This window comes from Homalodisca vitripennis, chromosome 2 (genome assembly GCF_021130785.1).
Source record: "Homalodisca vitripennis isolate AUS2020 chromosome 2, UT_GWSS_2.1, whole genome shotgun sequence".
In the NCBI taxonomy this organism is placed as follows: domain Eukaryota; kingdom Metazoa; phylum Arthropoda; class Insecta; order Hemiptera; family Cicadellidae; genus Homalodisca; species Homalodisca vitripennis.
The window spans coordinates 208,775,619-208,801,767 of NC_060208.1; the positions used below are offsets into that span (position 1 = coordinate 208,775,619).

Here is a 26,149-nt window from a genome sequence, read left to right on the forward strand (position 1 = left end):
GTTATCGAAAATATCAGGCTAAGCAAAGTTTGGGCATTATATGTAAAAAAACCAATTTTATTATGAATTAGTTTTATTTACCCCAACAAATTATTTTCCTCTTTAAAATAAATGTCCTGGTTTTATAAGTCGTTAAATCGAAACTGTTTTGAATTAAAAAGCTGAAATATTAATTTTCTACAATTCCATCTTGAGATTTATTATTTTAAACGTACAGTATACTTCTCAAAAATTATGATTATGATTTTTAAATAAAATAAATTTTAGTAACCAGCTTGGTTTTAATTACTGTATAACTGATCATTTGTTATGTTCGCGGAAACTAATATTTTCAATAATACTCTCAAAAAATTGACTCAATGATGCTGTTCTCATGTTTAAAGCATGAGACAGAGTTTCTATTTTGACTGTAAAGTGTTCACAGGACATTGTGTGAATTGTGATAGAGTGTAGAAAAGCATGGAAGCCACCGTATGTAGTGTGGACCTTCAGTTGATGTACAAAAGATAATGATTCACAAAAAAATCTGTCCTTAAAGTTTTGGTTGGATGTCAATATTATCCTTCCCTTTTAAAAAATCATTTTTTTCAGCATCATTTCTGCATAGCTCTTTAACAATACCAGTAGACTCCCGTAAGTTCGGCCACCTCGGGACCGGACCTCCTTGAGGCCGAACTTATAAGCGGCACGCGAATCTAAACCGATAATGTCACTATTTAAAAAATTGCCCAATTTATTGTTTTGCAAGGGTAATTTTTTCAATAAAAGTTATGAAATCAACCGTCAAAAATTTAACACCTTTCCAAAACATTACCAACATCAGAATTAACTACTATAACTAATCTTTAAAATTGTGTACATTACCAAATAAAATCACGAGTAATACTGCATATGTTGGGATATAAATGCGTGTAGGAATCAAAACACTTGCACATAGAATACACACCTGAGTAAACGCTTTATTTACAAAAACCACAGACCTAATGCAATAAAAATAAAATAATACGTACTGCCACTGTACATTTGGTGGTTTAGCCTTCTTTACATCTACTTAAAATATCCTGTCACTTTTTTCTGTAACTTTTTTGGTTTCTAATGATTTTTTATGGTGCAAAACATCAACGCCACTTTCTTAATAAAGCAATTACAAATCGACTGCAGTTGCTTCTTTTTGCTGTTCGATGTAAGTTAGCTGCCAGTTGCAAAAGCTGCTTTTCCTTCTGCGTGGCTCATTTTATTTTCTTCGTCTTCCTCTTCAATCTCAGCACCATCTGCGTCGTTTATTCATCTCGTTGTCCTGGGGCGTATTGACCACAATCGTCGATTTGCGTCATCCACTTACAGAACCTCGTTGTCTTGCTCCTTTTCCATGTTGATCCACTCACAAAAATCTTCTTCAACAATGCGGACCTTCAGTTCGGTAGTTGCATGAAAGGTCGTGCAATAGAGACTGCATTGTCATCAGGTTCGCCCATCAAAGAATGTTGTTTGGCTCATTGCTGCTATGTGTTGTTTTGATCTACGCTATCATTCTTCTATATTTTAGGTCCAAAGTTTTTTCCAAGGACCTTTACAAACGTGGATGGTGGTATTTTCGTCGTATGCCATGGCCGACGATGTACACAAACATCCTTCATGTTAATTGACTTCAAACACTTTGGTAAGGTCTAAGCTGTCATCAGTCTCCAGTTGGAAAGAACTTCGAAAGTAGCTGTACGACGATAACTTTCCTCGTCTGAAGCACTCAATGAGCCCCCTGGTCCACCGGCTGTTGTATGACTGGTTACATTTGGGTGGTAGGGAACTAGCAGTTTAATATTCTTTTTCCTCGTCACACTGAAGATGTTCATCATGAGTAGGCGCGTTGTCAAGAAGTAGAAGTCAGTGCTTTTGGCGGGGACGTTTCGATTTTGCCAAATGTTTTTTTTCACTTTGGGAAAATCAAATTCGCATACAAACCATTCTCTGAACAAGTACGTGTCCAATCCACGTGATTTCTGTGGACCGATAATACACTGGGAGAGCGCTCCATGTTGTATGTTTCTTAAAACGCTCTCGGGTTTTTGCTGCTTTGCACAATGAAAAATAGGGGTAACTTGTGAGTCCCCGATGGCATTTGAACTCCACAAGGGCGACTGATTATCCTGTCTTTGCCTGGTTTTAAACCCTGGAGCAGACGTTTCTTGCGGTGGTGGCAAAGTGTTTTTTTAGGCAGTAAGATTAAAATTTAACCCAGATTTCGTCAATGTTGTATATTTGCTATTCTGGGCAAAGTTTTCATCATCGATAATTCTTAAAAATCTTGCAGAATAAGTTCGGCTGGCCCGCTGTTGGGTTTGGCTGATAAACTTCTCACCACAAACTCCAATAAAAATGTACGCCGTGTCCTCATTATTTCCAACTGTGAGTGCCATCCATCACTAGCCACGAACGCCTCTTCTTGGGTTGAAGCTGTTGAGTGTAAGGATCATGGCCTTTTCTTTTATTTTTAATATTGGTACCACTTAATGGCGTTCTCCTCGTTCCTTCGTTCTTGATACGAAATCCACAACCATAGAGCAATCTTCCACCAATTCGTGATTTGGCCTTCCTTAGGTGTGCAACGCCTTTTCTAGAAACTTTTTCGGTATCAATTTGGGTACAAAAGCCTTACAAATACTTTTTCTGTTGCGTCGCCAGTTTCGTTTGGACTGTACTTTTGTCCCACGTTTTAATCCTTGCAAATACTTTGCACGGTATTCACCTTTGTCTAATCTCTCCAGAGCTTGTTGTCTCTGATTCCATTGACTTTGTTTTTATACCTTACGTCTTACGCATTTCACTCAATTTTAAAAAACAGATTAAAAACACGATTGCCAAAACGTTTTCTGTTCAAAACACACACGCTCAACACCACAAAAAACTATGAAAACAAACAGTATCTGTACATACACAAAAGGAAATCACAGGAAAACCCACGAGTAAATAAACACACAGTAACAAAACGCCAAACTAAAAAGAAAAATAAACTTGAACTTTGTAGTGTCTTCTGTTAAAAAATGACGAGCACCACCCAGTATTTATGGAATTGTTCGAGACGAAATCTGATGAGCATGTTTGACAGAGCAGTAAACTAACCCAAAGAATACAACGGCACTGTTAGTAGAGACGTGCTCTTGCCCGCTTTTCTGGCTGGCGCCAAAGTGCGTGTGACTCTATGCGTCAGCGACCGGCCGGACTATAGCGGGCGGTCCCGAACTATAACCGAGTGCCGAAGCTTACGGAGTCTACTGTACATGCTTTTACTGCCCTATTTGTACTAAGAAGTGAACAAATGTTTAATCCAATTTGCTTGGAGTAGCATTTTGGCTGGCTTGACGCATAGATTGGTGGATTAGACACAATTTTTAAAAATCGTGTTTATATTTGTAAGCAGAACAAGTTTAAATCTTAAAAAAAAGTGGTTACTTTCAAATTTCTCATGGTAAATTGTTTTAGTATATCATAGATCAAATTCAACTTTGTTCAACATAAGGTGATCAGTATAAAAACGTGATCATGAAATGAATCCGTATTCTGTGGACTGTTACAGTCAGCAGTGCAATATACTAAAAGTCTAATGGCACTGGCCAGGAAATGTTGAAAATAGTGGAATTACCAGGTGCTCTAAGGAACCATATTTTTGCTTTTGCAATGCATGATTGAAATCCTATATTTTGTATTGATTTGTTGTTGTTAGTAAATATTCACACAGTGAGAGTTCTCAAAGATATTGTTTCTGAATTGCCTCAGTCCAATTGTAGCTTTATTTCTTGTTTCTATTACCAACTTCTACATTTTATGTTAACGAATAGACAGCCTCAATGAAAGAAGCAATAAATTAAACAAAAAATAAAATAAATAAAAAACATCTTTAGAATACTGATAAAAGAATTTCCTAAGATTAGCAGTAATTGTTTAATTCATCAGTAATTTCAAAAAAAGTCATCTATTTCAATAAATGATGACCCTAAAGGAAAGAGCCAATTTGTCTGTTGAATATACTATACAGCAGTGATCTAAACTGTTTTGCAGTCTGTGCATTTCATAATTTTGGTCCAAGAGATAATATTAATAATGAACACTGTGTGGAAATCAGACTTTTTGTTACAATACTTGTTTTCACTCCTCGTGTTTTATTGGTGGATATATTGACATTTTATTGGTGGTTAAGTTGTTTGACATAGCCATATGAAGTTCTTGAAATATTTGTTTTCATGAATCTTCATAACCAAACCAGATATATAATGGGATGCTTTTTTGTATTAATAAAATTGTATTAATGTATTTTTAGATGTATTTCCCTACATTTCAATACTATAAACCAATTGGGAGTAAAAAATGCATAAGAGCTTTTTCATTGCAAAAGTCGGACAGTTTTCTAATCGTAAATATTACTTTAGATAACTTTAAACAAAGATTAGTTATATAATCATTCTAATTTTAATTATTGTTGATAATCAGTCTGAGGAATGTTGTAGAATCATAACGTAACGGTATCTCTAAATCGTCAACTGCTATTTGAATTTCAAAGGAGGGTTTATTATTTGAAGTAAAATTTACAGTCATTGATTTATTTACATCGACTTACAAAGCTTTCATTGAAGTATTACACTGAATTATTAATTTTTATTTTTTCTATGGTTTCTAAATCTTTCCAAGTTTTTGCTTGTATAGTATTAATGTTGTAGATGGAGCTTATATTGGTCACTGTTAAATTACATGAAAAACATAAAACCAATATTTAAAATTTTTATTGTTTTGTGAGGCCTTTCGATAGCGAGGCCTCACAAAACAATAAAAGTTTTAAATATTGGTTTTATGTTTTTCATGTAATTAGTATTAATGTGTAATCTTCATATAAAATTGTCTGGTTTAGATTACTTACATTTCCAATGTTATTAATACATATATTAACACATCACGTGCAGCGTCGTCGGTGACTGTGCTGCACGCACTGTGTTAAAAAAAGCAATGGACAGATAACAGAACCCTGGGGCACACACCCACTTAAAATCTGCTCTTCTAGATGTGACTTCAGCCTGATCATTTTTTGTAGTAATAAACTGTTTCTAAAAGGCTAAGTAAGATTTCAGTAAATCATGAGGTTTCCCTCTTATTCCGTAATTTTCTTATTTATCAAGCAAAATATCTATATTTGCATAGTCAAAAGCTTTCTGTTAATCCATAAATATACCTAAAATATAATTCCCATTTATTACTTCCCATATTACTTCGTTAAGAAGTTTGATGATGGTGGGCAAAGTGGATTTTCCCCCTGAGAATCCATGTTGATTTACAAAAAATATTTTCTTAGTTTTTAAAAAATTAATTAATCTATTACAAATGGTTTTCTTAAAACTTTTGAAAAATCAGGAAGAAGGGCAACTGGTCTGTAATTAATGATTTCTGAGCCGTTTCCCTTATTTTTTATAGGAGTCTCTGATTCACTAATTGTATTCATACAGGTTTTGCTGTAGCATTTTCTTCAATGCCTTCTCTAGAGTTTAAATCAATCTGACTCTATTTATTTTTGACACATTTCCTGCGGTGGACGTACATTACTTCTATTCCAGCTTTCCTAAAGTCAGTCAGGTCTAGAGAAAATAATTTCTTGAAGCGTGAAAAGGAAGTGTCTATTGCATGAAACAAAGAAGCAAGCAGTTACATTTATCATTGCAGGCTTGGGGCTGACCCATGCTTAGAATTAAAGAAAAGGCTCAAATTATCCATTCTACTATGATATGGCAGTAGCATTGATTGCACATGAAAATGAAAGAGTATTCTTAATCATACTCGTGCATAAGAACTATCTGGCATTGACAACTGTATACTGACGTATGATGTGCATGTATTTTAGTGGTTATTTGATAGTAAATATTTTCTCTTGTTTAGTTCTTCATCTTAGGATCAGATTGCTGTTGGCCATCTTCATCTTTATCTTTCTTATAAGATAAATAACTATTTTACTTGTTGATTGCTATTGGTAATACTGAGTTTTGAGATGCCTAATTTTGAAGGTTCATACATACACACATTTGTAAATTTGAATGCAGCATCTAATTGCTTTTTAGTTTGTAGCATGTGATTGTTCAAAAACTTCTCCAAAGTGTTTTTCATTAAATAAAACGCTTAATTATGGAAATAATTTTACAGGTAATTTAAAAGTAATTGGATGGATTAATGGTATTAAAATGGAATAAAAATGGGTAAGATGGGAAAACAAAGCTTAATGTTGTCTGAAAACATTGCTTTTTTAATAACATGTGATTATACAGCTATTAATAAATTGAAAGAATTATTCTTAGAGAGGATAATATTGGTTCTTTACAATAATGGATTGTACATTTTTGTATCATGGTTTCTATTAACATTTGAATCAAAGTGTAGTGAACTGAAGTATATTCATATAACAATAAAAGAGAAAGCTTTATTTTCTTAATATTTTAAAGAATTCTGTCAAAAATATTGGATGTAAAATATTTTTGAAATAGGTTGCACTTTTATATTTATTGAATAAAAAGTAAATTTTCTTTATCTATTTATGTAAGTTATCTATTGAGAAATTTGAAGGAATTGTATCTTAGTAACAAAATTATAAAAAAAGAAATATTAGAATTTGAAAAAGTTATTAAGAATTATTGAATCCATCTGTCTCTTTATGGCATTATTTAAATGTGTTATATATGTCAATAATTCAAATTTCAAATGTTAAGGCTGTTTATGTGTTATATTTCTTGGATAGCAATGAAATTGTCATTATAAATACATGTTCTTCATTTACTGTACCACTTTTTTTATTATTAATTTTTCCTTGTAGTTTGGTTTAGATTTTTAAGGGTGTAGTTTATGTCATGTTGAAAAAATGTTTACGTTATGTTTTGATTGGTAATGTGAAATGTATGATGACCGCTTGACCAGATCTGACGTCGGAGCTGCTCCTCTAACCACTAAAACTGTGAGTGCTCTTGGGCGGTGTGCCGATGACACAAGATGTGTTAATGAGTGACAACAAAAGTGCAACTGCACTCTTGTTTCTTGATGGATTTGTTGATTGGCAGATCAGTCTTCAAAAAGGTAATTTTTAGTCTTCTGCCAAGTCTTTGCCTTCAACTGTAACAAAACAATTACGTGAACAGCCAGTACGATAGTGCAAAAGCTCTGTTTATATGAAGATCCAGCACAGTATTGTCACTTGAGTAGAAATTGATGACAAGAAGTTCAGATGCATAGCATCGACTGACTGACTTCGGAAGTGATCAAGTTATCTCAACATGAAGCCAAAATAAAGAAACCCTTGTTTAAATATGGATGAAAGAATTAATATTTCTATGGGTATAAATACAGTACTCTTTGATCTGTTACTTGTATAAACAAACGGTATGGTTAGGTTCTGCACAAATATATATATATATATTTTTTATTTAATTTATTTGTACATGATAAGCAACATTAATTCTTTAAGAATCATAATAAGTATTGTTTGTATGTATGCTGGATTCTGGTGTTGTGGGAGGCCTTATTTTAGCATCTCTTCCATATATACTCTAAAAACCTTGCTGTTATGGGCACCACTATTTTTTTATGTGGACTTTTAATTTTGTATTTTGTGTCAGTTATTTTATGAAGAATGGCATAAAATGATTAAATTTCAACTCAAAGAAAGGTGTGCTTAAATATATTTTATTAATTATCATTATATATCTGTAAACTAAAAAGATAATACAAATTAATTAGTAGTCCATTGGAAATAATTTAAAAAGTACTTTGAACTAGAGCTATGAGGATATATGTGGTGATGATGCCAAAATGGGGTCTTTGTGATAATAAATGTTGTAAATTCTGTTACATCATTGTTACTTTGTTGTGTGGTCTCTGTTGGTTATTAGTTTCGATAATAAATGTTGTAAATTCTGTTACATCATTGTTACTTTGTTGTGTGGTCTCTGTTGGTTATTAGTTTCGATAATAAATGTTATAAATACTGTTACATCATTGTTACTTTGTTGTTTGGTCTCTGTTGGTTATTAGTTTGCAGGATTTCCTACTGTGATTCATGATCCTTTATCTTAAATTACATTTATAACAGTGAAATATTTATATCTAGTATGCTGTATGAGTTTTAAATATCTATGTTGTGTATTTGTAATGTCTAAGAATGTTTTATGTTTCTCTGAGAGATGAATGTGGTTCGTAATAGCAGTCACAAAGTGAAATGTATGAGGCAAAATTGGTGTTGACTGACCGGAGAATTGGTAGTAACGTTTATAATCGGAAATTCTGTATTTCATATTGCAACAGAAAACGATAATAATTAAGTGTATTCTAAAGCAGACACTAGTGAGTTTTTCTTCGTATATCTTCGGTACCCAGCAGGGATCACAATTGTGTATTGTGTGGGGAAATATCTCTGGAGACCTACTAAAAAACATAACCTGTTTCTGACCAGCCATCATAAACTGGATAAGTTATCTCTGGTGGAATATCTTCATATCCAAGAGAGTCCTTTCATGTTGGGTAGATTTTGTATACAAAATTGGCCTAGGTTTGGGGCCACCTAAGCTGAGCCACACGGATATTGCCAAACCAGAGAGCAGGGCAGCTATGGCCCCCTGATCAATAGAAAAAAGTCACTTTTGTTGTTCTCCAGTTACTAATTTTATCACTTTCTCTTCCTATCCAAGAGAGTCCTTTCATGTTGGGTAGATTTTGTATACAAAATTGGCCTATTGCAATATTGTCCTCGTGGTGGCACTTACGGGAAATTGGTACATAACTTTACCCTCAAAGTCCAAAGCTAGCCCCAGTTCTAAAGTTGGTATGTTTTTATAATATGCTATGTACAACACTGTCCAAAACACTAACTGTCAACAAAAAGACCAAACAAGTTAAAATTTGGTACAAAAATCTATTCTATAAATATCTTGGCTGGTCTTTGACGTCTTATAATTTTTGGATCTAGGAAAAGAGTAAAACATGTTTTTAAATCCATATAATTTCCTAAACTTTGTTATACAATTTTGTTGTAATTCAAACCGTTTTCAAGATATCGATTATATGTAAATCCCATAAGATTTATTGTTATTTCCAAGAACTGGTAAAAGAAATTCTGAAACAAGCTCAAACTTCGTTAAAAAATTCAACTTATAAATATCTCAGCTAAGTTCATTGGCCAATTCAGTATGCAATTTTAATCCAATATAGCTTAAAAAATTCAAAACTCCATTATTTACGGAATAAACTCCATTACAAAACTAGAATAAACTATATTAATATTTCAGATCTAATCTACCTATTTCTTCCAACTGAGCCAGAAGGAATTCTCTCTAAGATCTGTTCCTTCTTCTTTTAAAACCATTCTCATATTAGTTTCGTGATATTTATAATACATTGTATTTCTCCTGCTTTCTATTTCCTCTTTTCTTCTAACAAGCTTACCATTCAATTTTCGCTATTTCCTCCTGTTACCCTTCCATCCTATCTTCTTCTTACTTGGTATTCGTTGCATATGAACACTGTGCTTTTGTATTGTCTTCTATGCTATAGAAACTACACTCGCTGTCTGTCTCTATGCTAAAGCACACGAGTAATGCTTTAAAACTTGTGACACGAAAGCTTAGGTGAAAGTAGTATCTCGTCTTAACATGATTACTGCTTAGCCACAACTTTATATCTTTGACAAAGTGATCAGTTCACCTACCTTGCCACTTGCTGGAAAATCTCTTTCTATCTTCTCTTGTCACGTAAAGTACCTAATCATTTTATTTCCCTTAGTGAACTTACTTTATTTCAAAATCTAAAATTATATCTGTCCCATGCGAATCTTCACTGTATAGTTAGAAAGATCTTTTAACTCTTGCGTCTTCATTGCTCCGTTAGTGGAACACACGGTGTTCACACGGAGTTACTGGTGTATTATGTCGCCTATATTGGGTGTATATGAGTTAGTTTTTCTTTTTCTTTTAACAAATTAAATCCACATAACAAAACTATTGTAGGAAGGGTTGATTCAATGTGAATGCTGAGTTTAATTCCATTTCACCTTCCGTGTAATGCAGCGTCTGAAATCTGACACAGTAACAGACTTGACTCCTAGAATCTGGAGTACCTTGGCAATACTCCTTAGTACTTTCAGTATCCCTTTATGCACAAACATCACAGGTTACTCTCAGACACTGCACTAAGCAGAAGGTGAAATGGAGCTAAACGGAACATTCACGAATTAAATTAATTAATATACTTGTTGTAAGTTTTTTCTTTCATGAAAATGGATCTAATTAACTAATATTTACAGTGAAATACTTGTTAAGTTATAGCATATATGTTATAGCCTGTATGTTTAGCATACGAGTACATCCATATCTGTGTGAATCTCAATTTTATAATTTTATTATAAAAGTTTATATTTTTATAAATCTAACTTAAGCCATTCTTTAAGTGATTTTGATAAACGTACTTTATGCTCTTAAAACGTGTTATAAGGATTTCATAATTTAAAAAATAATGTATTGTCCTTCAACTTTTTGTAGTTTATTTTTTTCATGATGTGTTCCTTCACTATATATAATTGTTTTTAAAGTGATGAAATGAAATAAAAAAAATAAAGTGAAAGAGATATGTGAGAGCTAAAATTTTGTGTCAAGAAGGATTCACAAATACTCACTTGATCGTAAATCAATACAAAAAAAATCAAATCGACTCTTATCACATGGCAGATGATGGTGAAAAAGACCAGGATAAATAGACAGACAAAACAATTAACAGAACAATCAATTAGAGACAAAACACAACTCAGAGCTTATCGCAGCATGAGCAAAAGCATAAAATGATAGAGCATAATTTATTGTGGCATAAGTGAAGATGCAATCTGACGATATCGAACAGAACAAGCAACCAGGCTTTTGCTAACACAGTGCTTTACTCAACAACCGGAATTCTCAAGAACCAGTTCAAACTGCTTACATGGTTGGTGTTATAACTAGCAAAGTTTTCCAGCTGACACTTTGTTGATACCACATTTTAACCTGGTATTGTGAGCCTTCTTTAGTTGAAGTTAGTTGTGAGCATACAGAATAATGGTTGCCAACATCTATGGCAAAATTATTCTGAATAAACATCTTTTGAACTAAATTATCTTTAATTAGTCAAGGTTATGAATATTTAATTCTAAGGTTATTGTTTATTAAATATATACCCACTCAACAAACTTGTAGGGTGTATTTAAGAGGCCACAGTTAAACTGTTTTACGTTATTTTTATTTTAAAAATTAATCCATACGAGTTGAAAGACCTCTTAAGTTAAAAAAATATGGCTATCTTATTTGTTTAACTAACGTCATCTAAAATTTTAAAGAATACTTGAGATGGTCAAAGGAATTCATTTTCGAGGATAAAAAAGACTCTCTCGAACACACTCAAATTTTGTTGAATGGGTTCTGTTATATTCTGAGTTCCTGTATGTATTGTGTAGAATTTTTAAATCAAAGAAATGTCACTTAAATCTTGTTCATAGATTCATGTAATCACTAAAAGTTAGCATCAATTGTTATTCAATTTTATTTAAGAATATATAATACACATGATTAAGTTTAAGTGCTTCATCTTCATCTTAATTCATCTCATTAGCTTTAGCTACACTATTGCATTTTTAATAAATTCTAAGTTTTAACGGTTGAATGATTTTGTAAACTTCAAGTACTGCTGTGATTGAGTAGTGTGACATTGACAGATAATGTGTCCCCAGATGACAGTACAGTGCTGACCGTCGACGGACTGGCCAAGAAGTTTAGTCGCTCATTCGTTGCCGTTCAAGGTGTCAGTTTCCGTGTGTCAGCTGGTGAATGTTTCGGCCTTCTCGGTGTCAACGGTGCAGGAAAAACGACCACCTTCCGAATGTTGACCGGAGACGAGAACCCTACTACTGGCTCTGCCAGGATCCTGCAATACGACCTTGTTAGGGACAGGTCTAAGGTTCGTTGTATTCCGTAAAAATGCTGCTTTTACCTAGATTTTATATTTATACTTCAAGCTAAAGTATAACATTCTAATTATAAAATCCTCCCCATTCAATTTCTCCTGCACCACATTTAAAATTATGCAGCTTGAATTGTATTGTTGTGACTTATGGATCATTGTCACAATATTAATGACCTGTAGGTGCATAATAAGCTTCATTCCTGTATAGGCAATATCGACTTCAGCAAAGCCCGTGCACACAAGCCTTAAGAAATTGATGTTATGTACAGATGTATACTGTGTTTTATTTCCAGGTTTCTAAACAACGGAAACTTGTTTACTCCTCTAGATTAACCCATTAGCCACTCAATATTCTTGCACCCAACCTCCTTGTATAAATCCAATTAAATATACAAAAATGCAAGGGTTTAGTAAAACTCTCACAAAACATTCAATTTTATTGCTGAGCCATTTTTTTTTTTAATTTCGAGGATAATTTTTTTAAATGTTATTTAATTTTTTGTAAATTTTGAAAGCAAGAAATTATTTTTAGTACAAAACACAGTTATAGTGTATGATGTTTGGTGTAATTTTATAGGAAATTTAATTCTTTAAGTGGAAATTTTATTTTATTGATTTACCTTAACTTTTTCCAATTTTACATAGATTTTTGTCAAATGCAACATTTGTGTTCTCTATACACAAATCCTAGCAAACACAAAAAAAGTGCAAGGGTATAGTATTATACCTTGATTCACATTCTCTTTCTGGAGTTAATACATATTTATATGTATAGTACATGTTCTTTTGTTTAGTTTTAATGCATTAACTTTATTATTTAAGCCCATACTAAATGTTTAAACAAATATTTAAAAATGTATGTCGTCATTATGGTACTGTCTCGTGACGGCCAACGCAGTACCAAAATGCCGATCACGCTGTTATTTTTATGGAATTAATACATCTTTATATGTATATTACATGTTCTTTAGTTTAATTTTAATATATAAATATTATTATTTCAGCCCATACTATTGCTTAAACAAATATTTAATAACGTATGTCGTCATCATGGTACCGTCTCATGATCGGTGTTTTGGTACCACGTCGGCTGTTACGAGACCGTACTGTGATAAGTGGTTAATGGGATAAAAAGAAATTTTATCATGTAAGTAAAAAGTGTTTTAAGTGTAGTAGGAAGGGATGACGTTTTTCTCAGGATGTTTACTTTTGTTGCCATAGTGATTTTTAAACGTCTAACATGTGACTGTGTCAACAGTATCTGGCGCAGATAGGCTACTGCCCTCAGTTTGATGGTATTACCGAGTTTCTGACGGGAGAGGAGATGTTGCGACTGTACGCCAACCTGCGCGGCATACCCGAGTCTCAGATACAACATCAGATAGATGAATGGATTAGTCTTCTTGGTAAGATATATTAATTTAATTATATTAATTTACAGGTTTTCTAAGAGACTTGGTAGTAAAGAGCGGTACTGAATATTACAAAAGTAAAAATTGGCAAATACAGAAAATTAAATTAATTAGTTAGATTTACCAGCGATTAATGAATAATACTTTAAGTAACATATTTTATACACTTATTATTTTATTGTGTTATTAACTCCACATTACAGGGTTATCTCTATATTAGAATAATAAATTTTAGTTGAAAACAAATAACATGTCTACAATAAAATAAAATTTCGCGGAACATTTATTAGAAACTGACCATAACTACAAAAATATTTAAAAGAACATGGAAATTTTGGATATTGAAAGGAAAGGAGAAAAATTAAAACACGAAATAAGAATTACATATTTATCTAAATTATAACAAAGATCCTTACAACATATTAAATTGCAATCTAAAAAATAAGGCAACCCCTGTCTTTGAAAAAATTAAAATATTAAATACAAAATACTAATTAAAGTTACAACTGTGTCATACAAATTATACCTACGTTTAAATGATCCACTTGTGTATATTTAGTTGTTTATTATTTAGTTAAGAAGTTAATGTTCACACTGACGATGGTTTAATACTAAAACACTTGTCTGAAATGAAATAATTTTCAAAAAGGGTTTTAGGTGACCATTTATATTATTATTTGTTGAAGGCTTATTTAAAATTTAATTCGAAGCGCTTTAATATTTTATTATAATATTATACTGAAAAATTAATTTTAGTAGATAAACATAAATACAAAATATAGCAATAAAAAGAGAACAATTATTTTGTTTAAATAAATTATTTGTAACTGTTAGATTTGTACATTTTTAGACCTGTCACGTGACACTCATTTCAAATTTACAATATCAAAAAGTAATAATCTTAGTTTACAAAACTCAATAAATGAATATGAATTAAATGAATTTATAACAACTCGAAATTGACTGACCACCTTAATGTATGGTTGTGGTACTTGTAAGGTTTTGTCCACTTTTTGACACCAGTGACTGTCATGCAGGTCTGGACGAGTACAGACACCGTCGCTGTGGCAAGTACAGTGGAGGCAACAAGCGCAAGCTGAGCACTGCTATGGCACTCATCGGTGACCCACCGGTGGTGTTCCTGGACGAGCCGACAACAGGGGTGGATCCGGTGGCCAGGCGCAACCTCTGGGATGTGTTGGCACGCTGCCAGAAGAGCGGACAGGCCATAGTGCTCACATCGCACAGGTACTGCTACTCAGTTCCCTCAGTATGTCTAACTTGGAATAAAAACTTGGAAAAATCAAAAAAATACATTTGGTCTCAAATTTCTTACTATTTTTAGAAATAATAAAAGTGTGTTAAAAAAGTAACTGGAATTTTTAAGTTTCATCGGTTAAGAGAGTCTGATTGTCGATATTTTAAAAAAAACTTTATGTTAGTACTCATGCTGAGGTAAAATAAAATTTCAATCTGTATTCAGTGGCAGCTGCTAAGGTTAGACTTGTTTTATGAACTGGGCTATTTTCGTTTGTTGTTGTATTAAAGTATGGAGGATTGTGAGGCTTGGAATCGGTTGTACGTTAGATGTTTGGTTGCAGTATGGCGGTGTGTGATGCTCGGAATCGGTTGTACATTAAATGTTTGGTTGCAGTATGGAGGAGTGTGAGGCTCGGAATCTGTTGTACATTAAATAAATAAATCTTTATTTGTCGTTCTCATTCTTACAATCATTGACAATGTCATATTGCAGCCTAGGGCATGGTCAAAATAAAACAATTTTATCAAAATAATTTAAACTTAAACTTAACATTCAAAAAAGAAAAACAGTGCTTTAGTAGCATAAATTAGTCCAGTGAAGGTTAATTAAAAATAAACTAGGCCTAGATATATAAATTAAATAGTAAATAAACAATTGTCAAAATTTACATATAAAAATTATTATATATTTAAAATGTAATGTTTTTTTAATTCTAAAAACTCGTCTAAAACTATAGAAAGGGTGTTTCAGAAGCCAACTATAAAAAAGCTTATTGAAGGTTTTATGTGGATACTTATTTACAAGAGGTTCCAAAAAATTATAGATTTTCAGCGATGTTACCATGTAACTATTAAAGGTTTTACTGAGGCGGTGATAACCAATTGCAGCATTGTTTTTAGTTCTAGTATTGTATGAATGAATTTCGTTATTAAAATTTTTTAAAATTTGGATTTTTTAGAATATAGTTAATTAAATCAAATATATATAGATTGATAACCGTCTTTGAATCTCTAACAGAATAAAAAGTGGTTTACAATGTTCCAGCGGTTGAGAATTAGTCATTACTCTAATAGCTTTTTTTTTTAAGAATTAACCCTTTTACTGCCAGACAATTTTTGTTACTACATGCGCCCAAACCTGCCAGGCTGTTCATCATGGGCATGTACCCAAACTGCCAGGCCAATTTTGGACATTTTGCAATGTTTTCACATAAAAAATTCATAGCTTTGCTATTTATAGTCATTGAAAGCTAAATAATGCTTTGTTTTTTCCTCAAGAAATGTAGTAATTTAATACAATATCTAAATGTACAATTCAGGAACTTATAATATTTTTGAAACAAAATATGTACTTACCTTTTATATAATTTTTTTTTTTAGTTTGACTTGAGATTATATTTTGTAAACTTCATTCAATATAAATTAAAGTGTTTTATTTTGAAGCTCAATACTATTTTAAGCAAATTAAAAAAGAAATTATGTAAATATCTTTAAAAATTATAGTTTTTATGAGTGTTTTGTTTTTATGACTTATTACAAACTCCACAAAATTTAAAGGCAATCTGAAAAACCACACTGTAACAACTGCTTCACCAAGTTATTGTCCTTATTCAACTATTCTAAACTGTTTTATTATTCTTTTCACTTAAAAATAGTTCTTAGAATATTTTCTTAGGCTATTTACAATCATTCTTGTCATATTTACAAAAAGAATCCATGTTAGCAAATTTAGCACGAGTGAAATGGGAAGCACTTATGTGTGCAAATCCCTTCTTGCACTTTGTACACTGGTACGTAGACTTTTTCCTCTTACCACCCACCCGCCTTTGTACTGGCAGCACTACACACACAGCAGTTTTTTTCTTTATTGTCTTCAATTTTTTCAAAAAACTTGCTTGAATCTGCATCACCACCACCTCGGTTGGTTTGGAGTACCTCTCGGATTAGGGCCGAGTCTGGGTCCATGTCTGCTTTCCTGATCTTGTATCCACTCCCTGCCCCATTTCCTCTACAACTGATGCTATAAAATCTAAATGGCTTAAAGGCTTTGTGTCGTGTTTACTTTATACAGTAAGTATGCATTGAGCATCATTCTATCAAACAAGTTGAGGGCTACTTTCTTCCAGAACTTCATATTTTTTCGGTCATCCTGGTACTGGTACAGCATCTGGTCTGCACCATCAACTCCTCCCATAAATGAGTTATATGCTCTTATAATGGAAGGCTTTGTAGAAATATGTACTTTGTTACCTCTTCTCTTGGATTTTGTTACGGACTCAGCTTTGCCACTGGTTGATAGTAGTAATACCTGCTTTTTTTGGCTCTTTTTTTCACGGTAACCCAGTAGAATCACAGGATTTCTCCTCATGTACTTAGTTTCACCAACTGAAAATTTTGTCTTCATTTGTTCAGGAATGCCTTTTCGGTTGTGACGTAGTGTACCTGTTACATATTATGTACCTTTCTTGTATAAATATTTTGCCAGTTTAGTAGACGAAAAAAAGTTATCTATATAAATGTGGTAACCTTTTTAATAAAGATTAGCTTTTTTCATGAGAGTGTCTACAACTGAAAACCCCAAACCTCTCCTGGTTTATCAAACTCTTGTATTCACCTTCAGCTCTCTGGTAAACAAATAAACTATACACAGTAGTGTGATGCTGCATCGCACAGCATCCACAACTTCACACACCAGCGATGGTGTTTCTTGGGCATGTATTGTAAAAGTTGTGAATGGGATTTTGTGGCAAATCATACTCTCATCCACTGATATGTTTTTGACCAGGTGTTGAAGTGAAGTTTTGAAACACGATTCATGTGATTGACTAAAGGTTTGAACCTAGTACAGGGATCATATCCATTTTCATTTGGTTTTTGGCAGGTTTCTTGTGTCAACAAGGTGGAAAAAATTTCAAAATTGCCTGAAAGCGGTTTCTGGTGAAACATACGGGAGAACCAGGGAATGATTTGACTTTGAGAGGTCCCACCAATAGGACTCAATACTAGGCATGTTTTTAATTCCCATATTTATCAAAACGATAATAAAGGCATATATTTCTGACGGAGTGACTGATCTCCAGACTTGTGCTCGGCTGTGCCTTTTTAGCTTGTCACGGTTAGCTTCAATAAATTCTCTGGGCATACTTATTAGTGTACTGAACTATTATGTCAATTAGAGAAGCCGTTGAAAAACAGTTTGAAATAAGAGCATGGGGTGAGTCTTTTTCAGGGCAATGTTTTTGGGCCTGGAAGTTCATGAAAACTAAAATTTGGTCTGGTCTATGCAAATGATCATTAGCTTCCGTAACCTCAATCCATCCCATTTCATCCTCTGATTCACTAGAAGTGTTTATTTCTTCATTAGGGGCATTTCTGACTCATTTAGGCCAATAGGAATGAGCGGGTAGCCTAGGCCTAGATTGCATATGTTGCCTATTTCTAATTGGGACGTCATTGTCACTGCCATCAGAATCGGAATCAGAATATAAACACCGACTGAAATTATGGGTTTAGCCCTAGTCCACGATTACCTGATGATGTTCCAGCTTCATTGGGATCGAAATCGGGGTCTACATCCGTATCATCAAACATCAGAACTGCTGTCTGAAGAATGGCCCGAGGTTGGAAATGTCACTGACAAAACTGTCACTCAAATAGTCTTCTTCAATAATATTTCTGATGGTTCCCTCACTTACGGGAGATCGAGACCTCTTCATATTCAATATATTATCACATTACACTCGTAAACAACAAAATAAACCACATTAATTACTCTGATTCAAATGTATACAAAACACGATAACCAAAGCTCACTCGGTGACCATGCTGATGTTTGCACTCAGCGCTACTAGCGGCACAAAATCGCCAACTATATACCAGCTGATATAAATCATCTGTTAATAGAATATTACTATTACAACATGTGTTACGTATTCTGTGCTTCATTCTGAACACAGTAAACACAAATAAAAGACAATTTTGTGAACTTCTATATTATTAATTTAATTATTTTAGACGAACGTCCGGAAAAAAGGACGCTGGCAGTTTAGACGTAGATTACCGACGTCCGGTTTTAAGGTCGTTGGCAGTTTAGGTATAGTTTTACAACGTCCTTAAAACAGGACGTTGGCAGTGAAAGGGTTAAGATGTCTTCAGTTCCTGAGCAGTTGCCCCAAAATATCAAAACCATATCGAAAAACTGCTTGGAAATACGCAAAATAGGCAGTCCTCACATAGTTTTTTTAGGAACAGCACTCTTAAGGCGACCTAACAGGTAAAATAACTCTAGAAAGCCTCTTGCTTATATATTCTGTATGTTGGTTCCAGTTTAGTTGGTTATCTATATACATTCCTAAAAATTTCATTGGAGCTAAAACTGTTATCAAGAGGGGCCAAATAAGGTTTCAAGCTAAAAATTATATTTTGTGTCTCTTTCTTCATTTAATAAAAATCCATTAGATCGAAACCACTGGGAAGCACCTATTTTTTTTTTTTTTTTTTTTTTTCCTTCTGAGGGAAGAGGACACTTTGTCCCCGCACTTAGTCCTAAAAGGACCTTTGCTTTGCGCCTCCCTTACTTTTATTTGTGCCCTCAAAAACCGAGGCTTTTGCAAAAACCAATCAAATTTAAGGGCTCCTGTTCTCTGATGTCCTTGGGGCTGAGGAGGATATGCTCCCAAGTATCTTTTCCTAGTCTCTACGATGGCAGGGACAATCCAACCAAATGTGCTCTGCTGAACTCCTCCTCCTCTCCACAGAGTCCTACATTCTCGCTGCTCCTACTAAGGCCTACCTTCACAAGGTGCTTCCTCAGAGGGCCATGTCCCTGTCAAACATTCCTAATATCAGTCTTATATCCTCCTTATTCTGGTCTAGGAGAGCTGTCCACCCTTTTGCATAAGGAGAGAATAAACATTTTTCGATATTCTTAAACCGAGGCTCTGCTCCAATTCTTGTATCTTGTCCTCTTTTTCCCAATCTTTAACCAGAGCTTTAATGCTGGAGAAGGATATGTCCACAACCTGGCTCAGGCCCCACCAATATGGATTCTGCTCCCTTTTTTGGCGAGGATGTCCGCTTTTTCGTTTCCATGAATTCCTTCATGACCCGGCACCCCATCCGAGTGTTACTCTGTTATTTGTTGCTAGCTCTGCTAGGGCCTTCCTGCATTCCCAGACCGCTTCGAATTAATCGAACAGGTATCCAGTGCCTTCAGTGCAGCCTGGACTATCAGAGAGTATAAGGGTATATGATAATCCTTTTTGTCCCCAACTGAGTGAGTCTTCTAGAAACATGAATCTATTGCCATGACCTCCGCCTGAAAAAACTGAGGCATGTCTTCCTAGGGGCACAGCCATGTCAACTCCAGGTCCATGTAATTCCATATCCCTGCCCTGGAGTCTAGGAGTGAACCATCGGTGTAAAAACTTCAGGACTCCTTTTTTGGGTAGGCCTTCCCTTTTAATCCATTCCTCCCTACTTCCGATAGAGACCGTGTATGGTTTTTCAAAGGAGTATTTCTTAACCATAGTATCAGATAACTTTGGTTAGCATTTCAGCCTCAGGGAAATTTTCCAATATCTTCATGTGGCCTTCTAGGGAGGTAGCATTTATTACCTTTGTTCCTAGAAGCTTCATTGCGCTCATCGCAGCTGTTCTCATCACTTCCTGGACCAAGAGGAGTATAAACCCAGAACCGCTTCCATTGCTAGTGTTGGGCAGGAGCTCATTGCTCCCGTGATGCTTAAGCAAGCTAACCTCTGAAGACTCTGTAGCCATTTTGCAGCTGTTGTTTGTTCGACCTTCGGCCACCACACTAAAGCAGCATATGTGACCATTGGTTTTATTATGGTTTCGTAAATCCAATATATCATTTTGGGTTTAAGTCCCCATTTAAATCCAAAGAGTCTCTTACAGGCCCCAAGGGCCATTATTGCTTTGGATATCTTGTTTCTAATGTATGGGAGTTCCAAGTGAGCTTCTCCATCCAGGATTAAACCCAGATACTTCACTTCTTTTGTTTGGTTAATGCTGATTCCCTCCAGGACCCGGTTTAGCTAGCTGGAATTTCCTTTTCCTGGTAAAGGTAATCATATTAGTTTTTGATGGGTTGATCCGCAGACCTTCCCCATGACACCAAGTTGCTTATGAAGTTCAGTTCTGTTTGTATTAGGCGTTCCAGCCTGCCAATGTTTTTTCCCTTTAATCATAAGCACTAGGTCATCCGCATAACATAGTAGCCTTATCCCCCTCTTCTCTGCTTTTCTTAGGAGATCATCCACTACCATCGCCCACAGGAGAGGAGACAAGACTCCCCCCTGGGGGCAGCCTCTTTGGGCCGTGATCGCAGCCGATTCGTCCTCTTAAGCACCTATTAAGGTTTCATCTGAAAATTTTGAGAGTTCTCCAATGTTATTTGCAATGTTAATAAAAGTTGTGTCATCAGCGTAAAGTATTGTTTTAGCTGTCATTGAGAAAGGTAGATCAATTTATAGTGATTAAAAATAGAAGTGGTCCAAGGGACAGAGCCCTGTGGGACACCATATTTTAACTGTAATGTCCTTGGACCTTACCCCATTGATGGTAACTATCTGTTGTCGATCATGTAAATAAGACTTGAAAAATTTCAATGTAGGATCTGAAAACCCGTAATAATTTAGCTTTGTGATAAGATCACAGTGGTTAACACAATCAAAGGCTTTGCTCAGGTCACAGAAGGTGACCTGAGCAAAAGCCTTATTTTCAAATATCTGATTAATTTGTCTAATCAAATCATCTATTGCATCAACAGTAGATTTAGTCTTTCTAAAACCAAATTGAGATGCATTTAAAAGATATAATTGCTTTCCAAGAAATCCACAATCTGTTCGTAGACCAGCGTTTCAATCAGTTTTGATAGGACTGGAACAACAGAAATGGGACGATAGCTCCCAGGCTCATCCTTCGGACCCTTTTTTATATATTGGGCAAAATTCTGGAAACTTTAAGTTGTCTAGGAAACACCCCTCTTTTAGTAATTGGTTGACACAGGTTGCTAGAGGATTTACCAAACTTAAAGCTATTTTTTTAATAAGTTATTTGACATATCGTAAAAATCAAGGCTGTCAGAATTTTTCATTTGGTCAAATGTTTGGTTGCAGTATGGAGGTGTGTGAGGCTTGGAATTGGTTGTACATTAAATGTTTGGTTGCAGTATGGAGGAGTGTGAGGCTCGGAATCGGTTGTACATTAAATGTTTGGTTGCAGTATGGAGGAGTGTGAGGCTCTGTGTACCCGGCTAACCATCATGGTGAAGGGTCGCATGATGTGTATTGGTAGCAACCAGTACTTGAAGCAGCGATACGGCCAGGGCTACACAATCATGATCAAGCTGCACACCCATCCCTGCAAAGATGTGCTGCTACCACAACTGAAACAGGAAGTCCAGCAGTCCTTCATGTTCAGATGTAAACTCAAGGATGAACACACGGTAAGTTTGCCACCAATTGTCAATTCTGTGTTTTAGTCCTAAGTTGAGGTGACATTTTATTTCCTTTTAACCGAACGGTAAAGATGTAGGATTTTTGACAACCGTATATGGTAAAAGGCTTCAACAAATTTCTAGTTGTTTAAAGATTGAAGATATTTAACTCTTGAAGCTGCTATTGTAAAATTTTATGTTGTTTCCAGAGTCTCCTCCACTACCACATGACTGACACAGGTATGTCACTTTCAAATCTCTTCAGGATAATGGAGCGCTTGAAGCAAGTGCACCCCATCATAGAAGACTACACCGTGAGTGACACGACTCTAGAGCAGGTGTTCATCATGTTCGCGCGACAGTCCGAGCAGGAGGCCTAGACCTCAGCTCTGGTCTGGAGCTTTGGGTGGCTGTGAAGGTGCCTAGGCCGGCCGTCCGACCGAAGGTTACCTTAGAGTAAGATTAGAGTAGGAGCGAGGAATTTTTAGCAGAGAATTGGGGTTTCATAAACAGGCTCATTGGAGAAAAGACTTCCTCATGGACCGAGATAACCAATTTAAAACTGTATAAACCGACATTTGGTGGATAAGATAAAAATCTATTTACATGTAAGAGGAGCACAAGTTGAGTTAAGTTAAGTCATGATTACCTTTCAAAAGTGTACACAGATTTTACAAAATCGGCAATTAAAAATGAAATTTTTAGAAATTAATCATTTTAGATAGTCAAAGATGGACAAGTAATAATGTAGAAACTGTTTCCTTGCCAATATTTGGCACATACAAAACTTAATGTTTTTGCCAAATAAGTATTCAAACTTAACTCAGCTTGAACAGTCAACTTACCCATCTTAAAGTTAACTCCATTAACTGTTGTAATGATATTACCATAAACATATATGTCAATTTGGTGTACTAATAAAATATAAATGAGCACTAATTGTATTGGTAAATTTTGTTATTTCACATGAATATTTTTTGTTTTGCACGTAAATGCATTATTGAGTTACTTAAATTAACATTTTTCATGTAATTACCATTTCTCTGCAATAAATTAACTCTTCATTAGGTCTAAAACCATTATCTTGGAGCTCATTATACTTATATGAACATCGTACAGTATTAGTGAACGTTTAACTTATATTGTATTAGTTCTGAAATAATTATTTGTAGTGTCCGATTGGAAAATCACTTTATTGCATTCACACCAACTTAATTAAATTTATCTTGTCATACTTAAAAGAAAACAATTAACAAATTGATAGACATTAAAGTAGTTTTACAGATATTTTACCACTTGCATTTTGTATTGATTGAGAAAACATTATTTTCCTGGTAATTAAGCCAGTAAAAATAAAACTTTATGAATTTACTAACAAAGTTATTTATTATTTATAAAATAACAATATTTAATTCCTAATACTTAGTATAGTTTATTAACAATAAATCATTTAATTTTTTAATCTTGACAAAATATTAAAATTCATGAGGAGTCAAGTTTTGTAAGCTTTTTACAACTTTTTGATAAAAGTGGCAAAAATAACCTGATAAATAATTTCCAAGAAGTCTACAATTTATTTTATATTGTGTACGAAAATAACATTGTGGTTTTGTGAACGAAACTAAATTATAGCAAGTAAACAACATGGTTATTCAAAATTACTTGTCAGAAAATCTAAAAATCATTTTGAAAAGGCAGTAATGATTTGAAATTTTGGATTTTAAGTTTTTAGATCAAAGACATTCTTTATTTGTAAAAATAGCTTGTGAAGAGTTAATTTATTTTCTCTATTTATAGAGGATATATTTCTTTGTTATTTACAGATTTCAATTCAGTTTTAAAATGTTTAGTAATTTTCCACCTTGTTATTGTACTTAAATGTTTCTGTAGAAAATCAAATCTAGTTGTTCTGTGAAATTTGTGTTGAAAATTGCAAAGCTTATTATAATTTGAATTAAACTGTCTTTATTACATTCACACTTTTTGATAAAGAAGTTACATAAGAAGTAATTTTTTGATTGTATAAAACAATTAAAGAAATAAGTTATGATCTGCCTAATACACAGGTAACATAATTTTTCTGAAGTACTGCATTTTACACATAGACTGCAGCACACACCTTACTGCAAGTACCACTGACCTCACACCTGACATACCGCCATATGTCACGCTCTGTACTTGTCACCAGAGCCTGATCTTTATTAAATTCTGGTCAGATATATAACCTAAAGTGCCTATTTTGCGTTATGGTATTCAAAACTTTTTCACTTTTGTGGGACATTAATTTTAATGTAGATGTATCATGTATCTATCTTAATGGTGTTTAACACTATGATTTAATATTAGCTTAGTTCTAACAGAAGTTAAATGTTTTTGTTTTTTCTTTTTTTAATAAAAAATAGTGTGTAATTACCAAAGAATCTCATGTTGTTGTTGATACTATTCAACATATTTTCTATCATTTAAGTCTAAACCTCTTTTGAAAATAATGTGATATTTTTATATGTTGTATAGTTCTTTTTTTTTAAATAAACTGAGTTGACGTTACTGACCAATAGAATATATCAGTGTGTACTACCAGTTATGCTGAGACAATTTATAATATATTTGTGTAGTAAAAACATTCTGTATATAAATTATACTCAGTTTATATATATATATATATATATATATATATATATATATTTTATATTTATTTCATTCATAAAACTTATGAATCCAATGAATTACATCACAATGAACTTTTGTGTTACTTGATGGAAGATTTCGATAGGCAAACAACAATAGAAGGTTGGAAGGTTCTGCAAAGTTGTTTTTGATTCCTAACCATTTTTGTCGGATGGAATTTAAAAGTGATGTTTACTTTGTTATTGCAATGGATACTTCTAGGCAACTCTTAATACTTTCATATCTTTGTGCATATTATTATGTTTGTCTCTAACTTAACCTTTGTACAAATCATGAGCTTTAGCAAAGTTACAGGACTGACTGATTGAAGGCGACTTGAACTGACAAATTTCTGTTGCATTTTTTCATTTTTCAACCATTGAATCGTACAAGAAATAAGCCAATGCAGTTGCTGGTGTTCATGTATGTTTGGCTCATTTGTGATCATGATAGCCAAGTAGTCAATTTAAAGAATTGATTAAATTACTGAGAACGACTCCACATAAAGTGTCCGGTAAAACTGGGAAAATATTTCCAAGAAATCACTAACATGTTAAACAATTTCCTTGTTTTATTGACTTTTTGCTATCACTTTAATCACATCACACATTACGAAACTTCAGTAGTTTACTAGTAAACGTTTCCCGATGTTACACAAAAAGCTTTATGTCGAGTAATTCTTAATCCTTTCATAAAGTTGACTTTTGACATGAAAAACAAGCAAAAAGTAAACTGCCGCAACTTTTGCAGACTGAAGCGTATTGAGCGAGCAAATGTAAATAGAGAACTCTCGAAATATTGTTAAATAGTTTGGCAGCTACAATATTGAATTTGGTGTATTCATTGGACAAACTCTTACTTTATTGATAAAAATAATATTATTAAAGAATCTGAAATGGCTTATGTACCATTTACTACTTACATATTTATACTATTCATGAATTATTTAAGAGCACGAAATTGATACACTATTGTTAATTTGTATTATAACTGTTGTTTATTATTTTATTTCATTGTATATTATAAAATATATTCATTGTGTAGATATTAGCTTTTGACATTATTTACAAATAAATAAAAGTATATTTTCGTGACAATTATTATTTTTTTGTTATTTACCTTAATTTTTTATGTTATTACAATTGTGTAACCCTGAATTGATATAATTTAGTCAAAAATTTCTCTACACTATACGGATATTTACAAATGAAAGCTTCCTTAATCCTTTTCCAAACGTAACGTTCTCTCCCACATCAGCTGTTTAGAAGTGTAATTAAATTCTTTATTCATAAACATGAACAGAGTACATTGAATAGAGTCTAAAATATAATTAAATTAGTGTATAAAATAAAAACAA

At 33.6% G+C, this 26,149-nt stretch overlaps 1 protein-coding gene across 4 annotated transcripts in view; it reads left to right on the forward strand.

Moving 5' to 3' along the window:
• Window positions 1–25,889, forward strand: part of LOC124355349 (phospholipid-transporting ATPase ABCA1-like) — a 101,282-nt gene extending 75,393 nt beyond the window's left edge. For all 4 annotated transcript variants that reach the window (XM_046806459.1, XM_046806458.1, XM_046806457.1 and 1 more), the window contains 5 exons: window positions 11,762–11,988; window positions 13,253–13,400; window positions 14,444–14,654; window positions 21,912–22,134; window positions 22,335–25,889. In XM_046806459.1, the coding sequence (XP_046662415.1) occupies window positions 11,762–11,988; window positions 13,253–13,400; window positions 14,444–14,654; window positions 21,912–22,134; window positions 22,335–22,505 (980 nt within the window). In that variant the 3' untranslated portion in view covers window positions 22,506–25,889. The remainder of the gene's footprint in view (window positions 1–11,761; window positions 11,989–13,252; window positions 13,401–14,443; window positions 14,655–21,911; window positions 22,135–22,334) is intronic.
• Window positions 25,890–26,149: the final 260 nt, after the last annotated feature.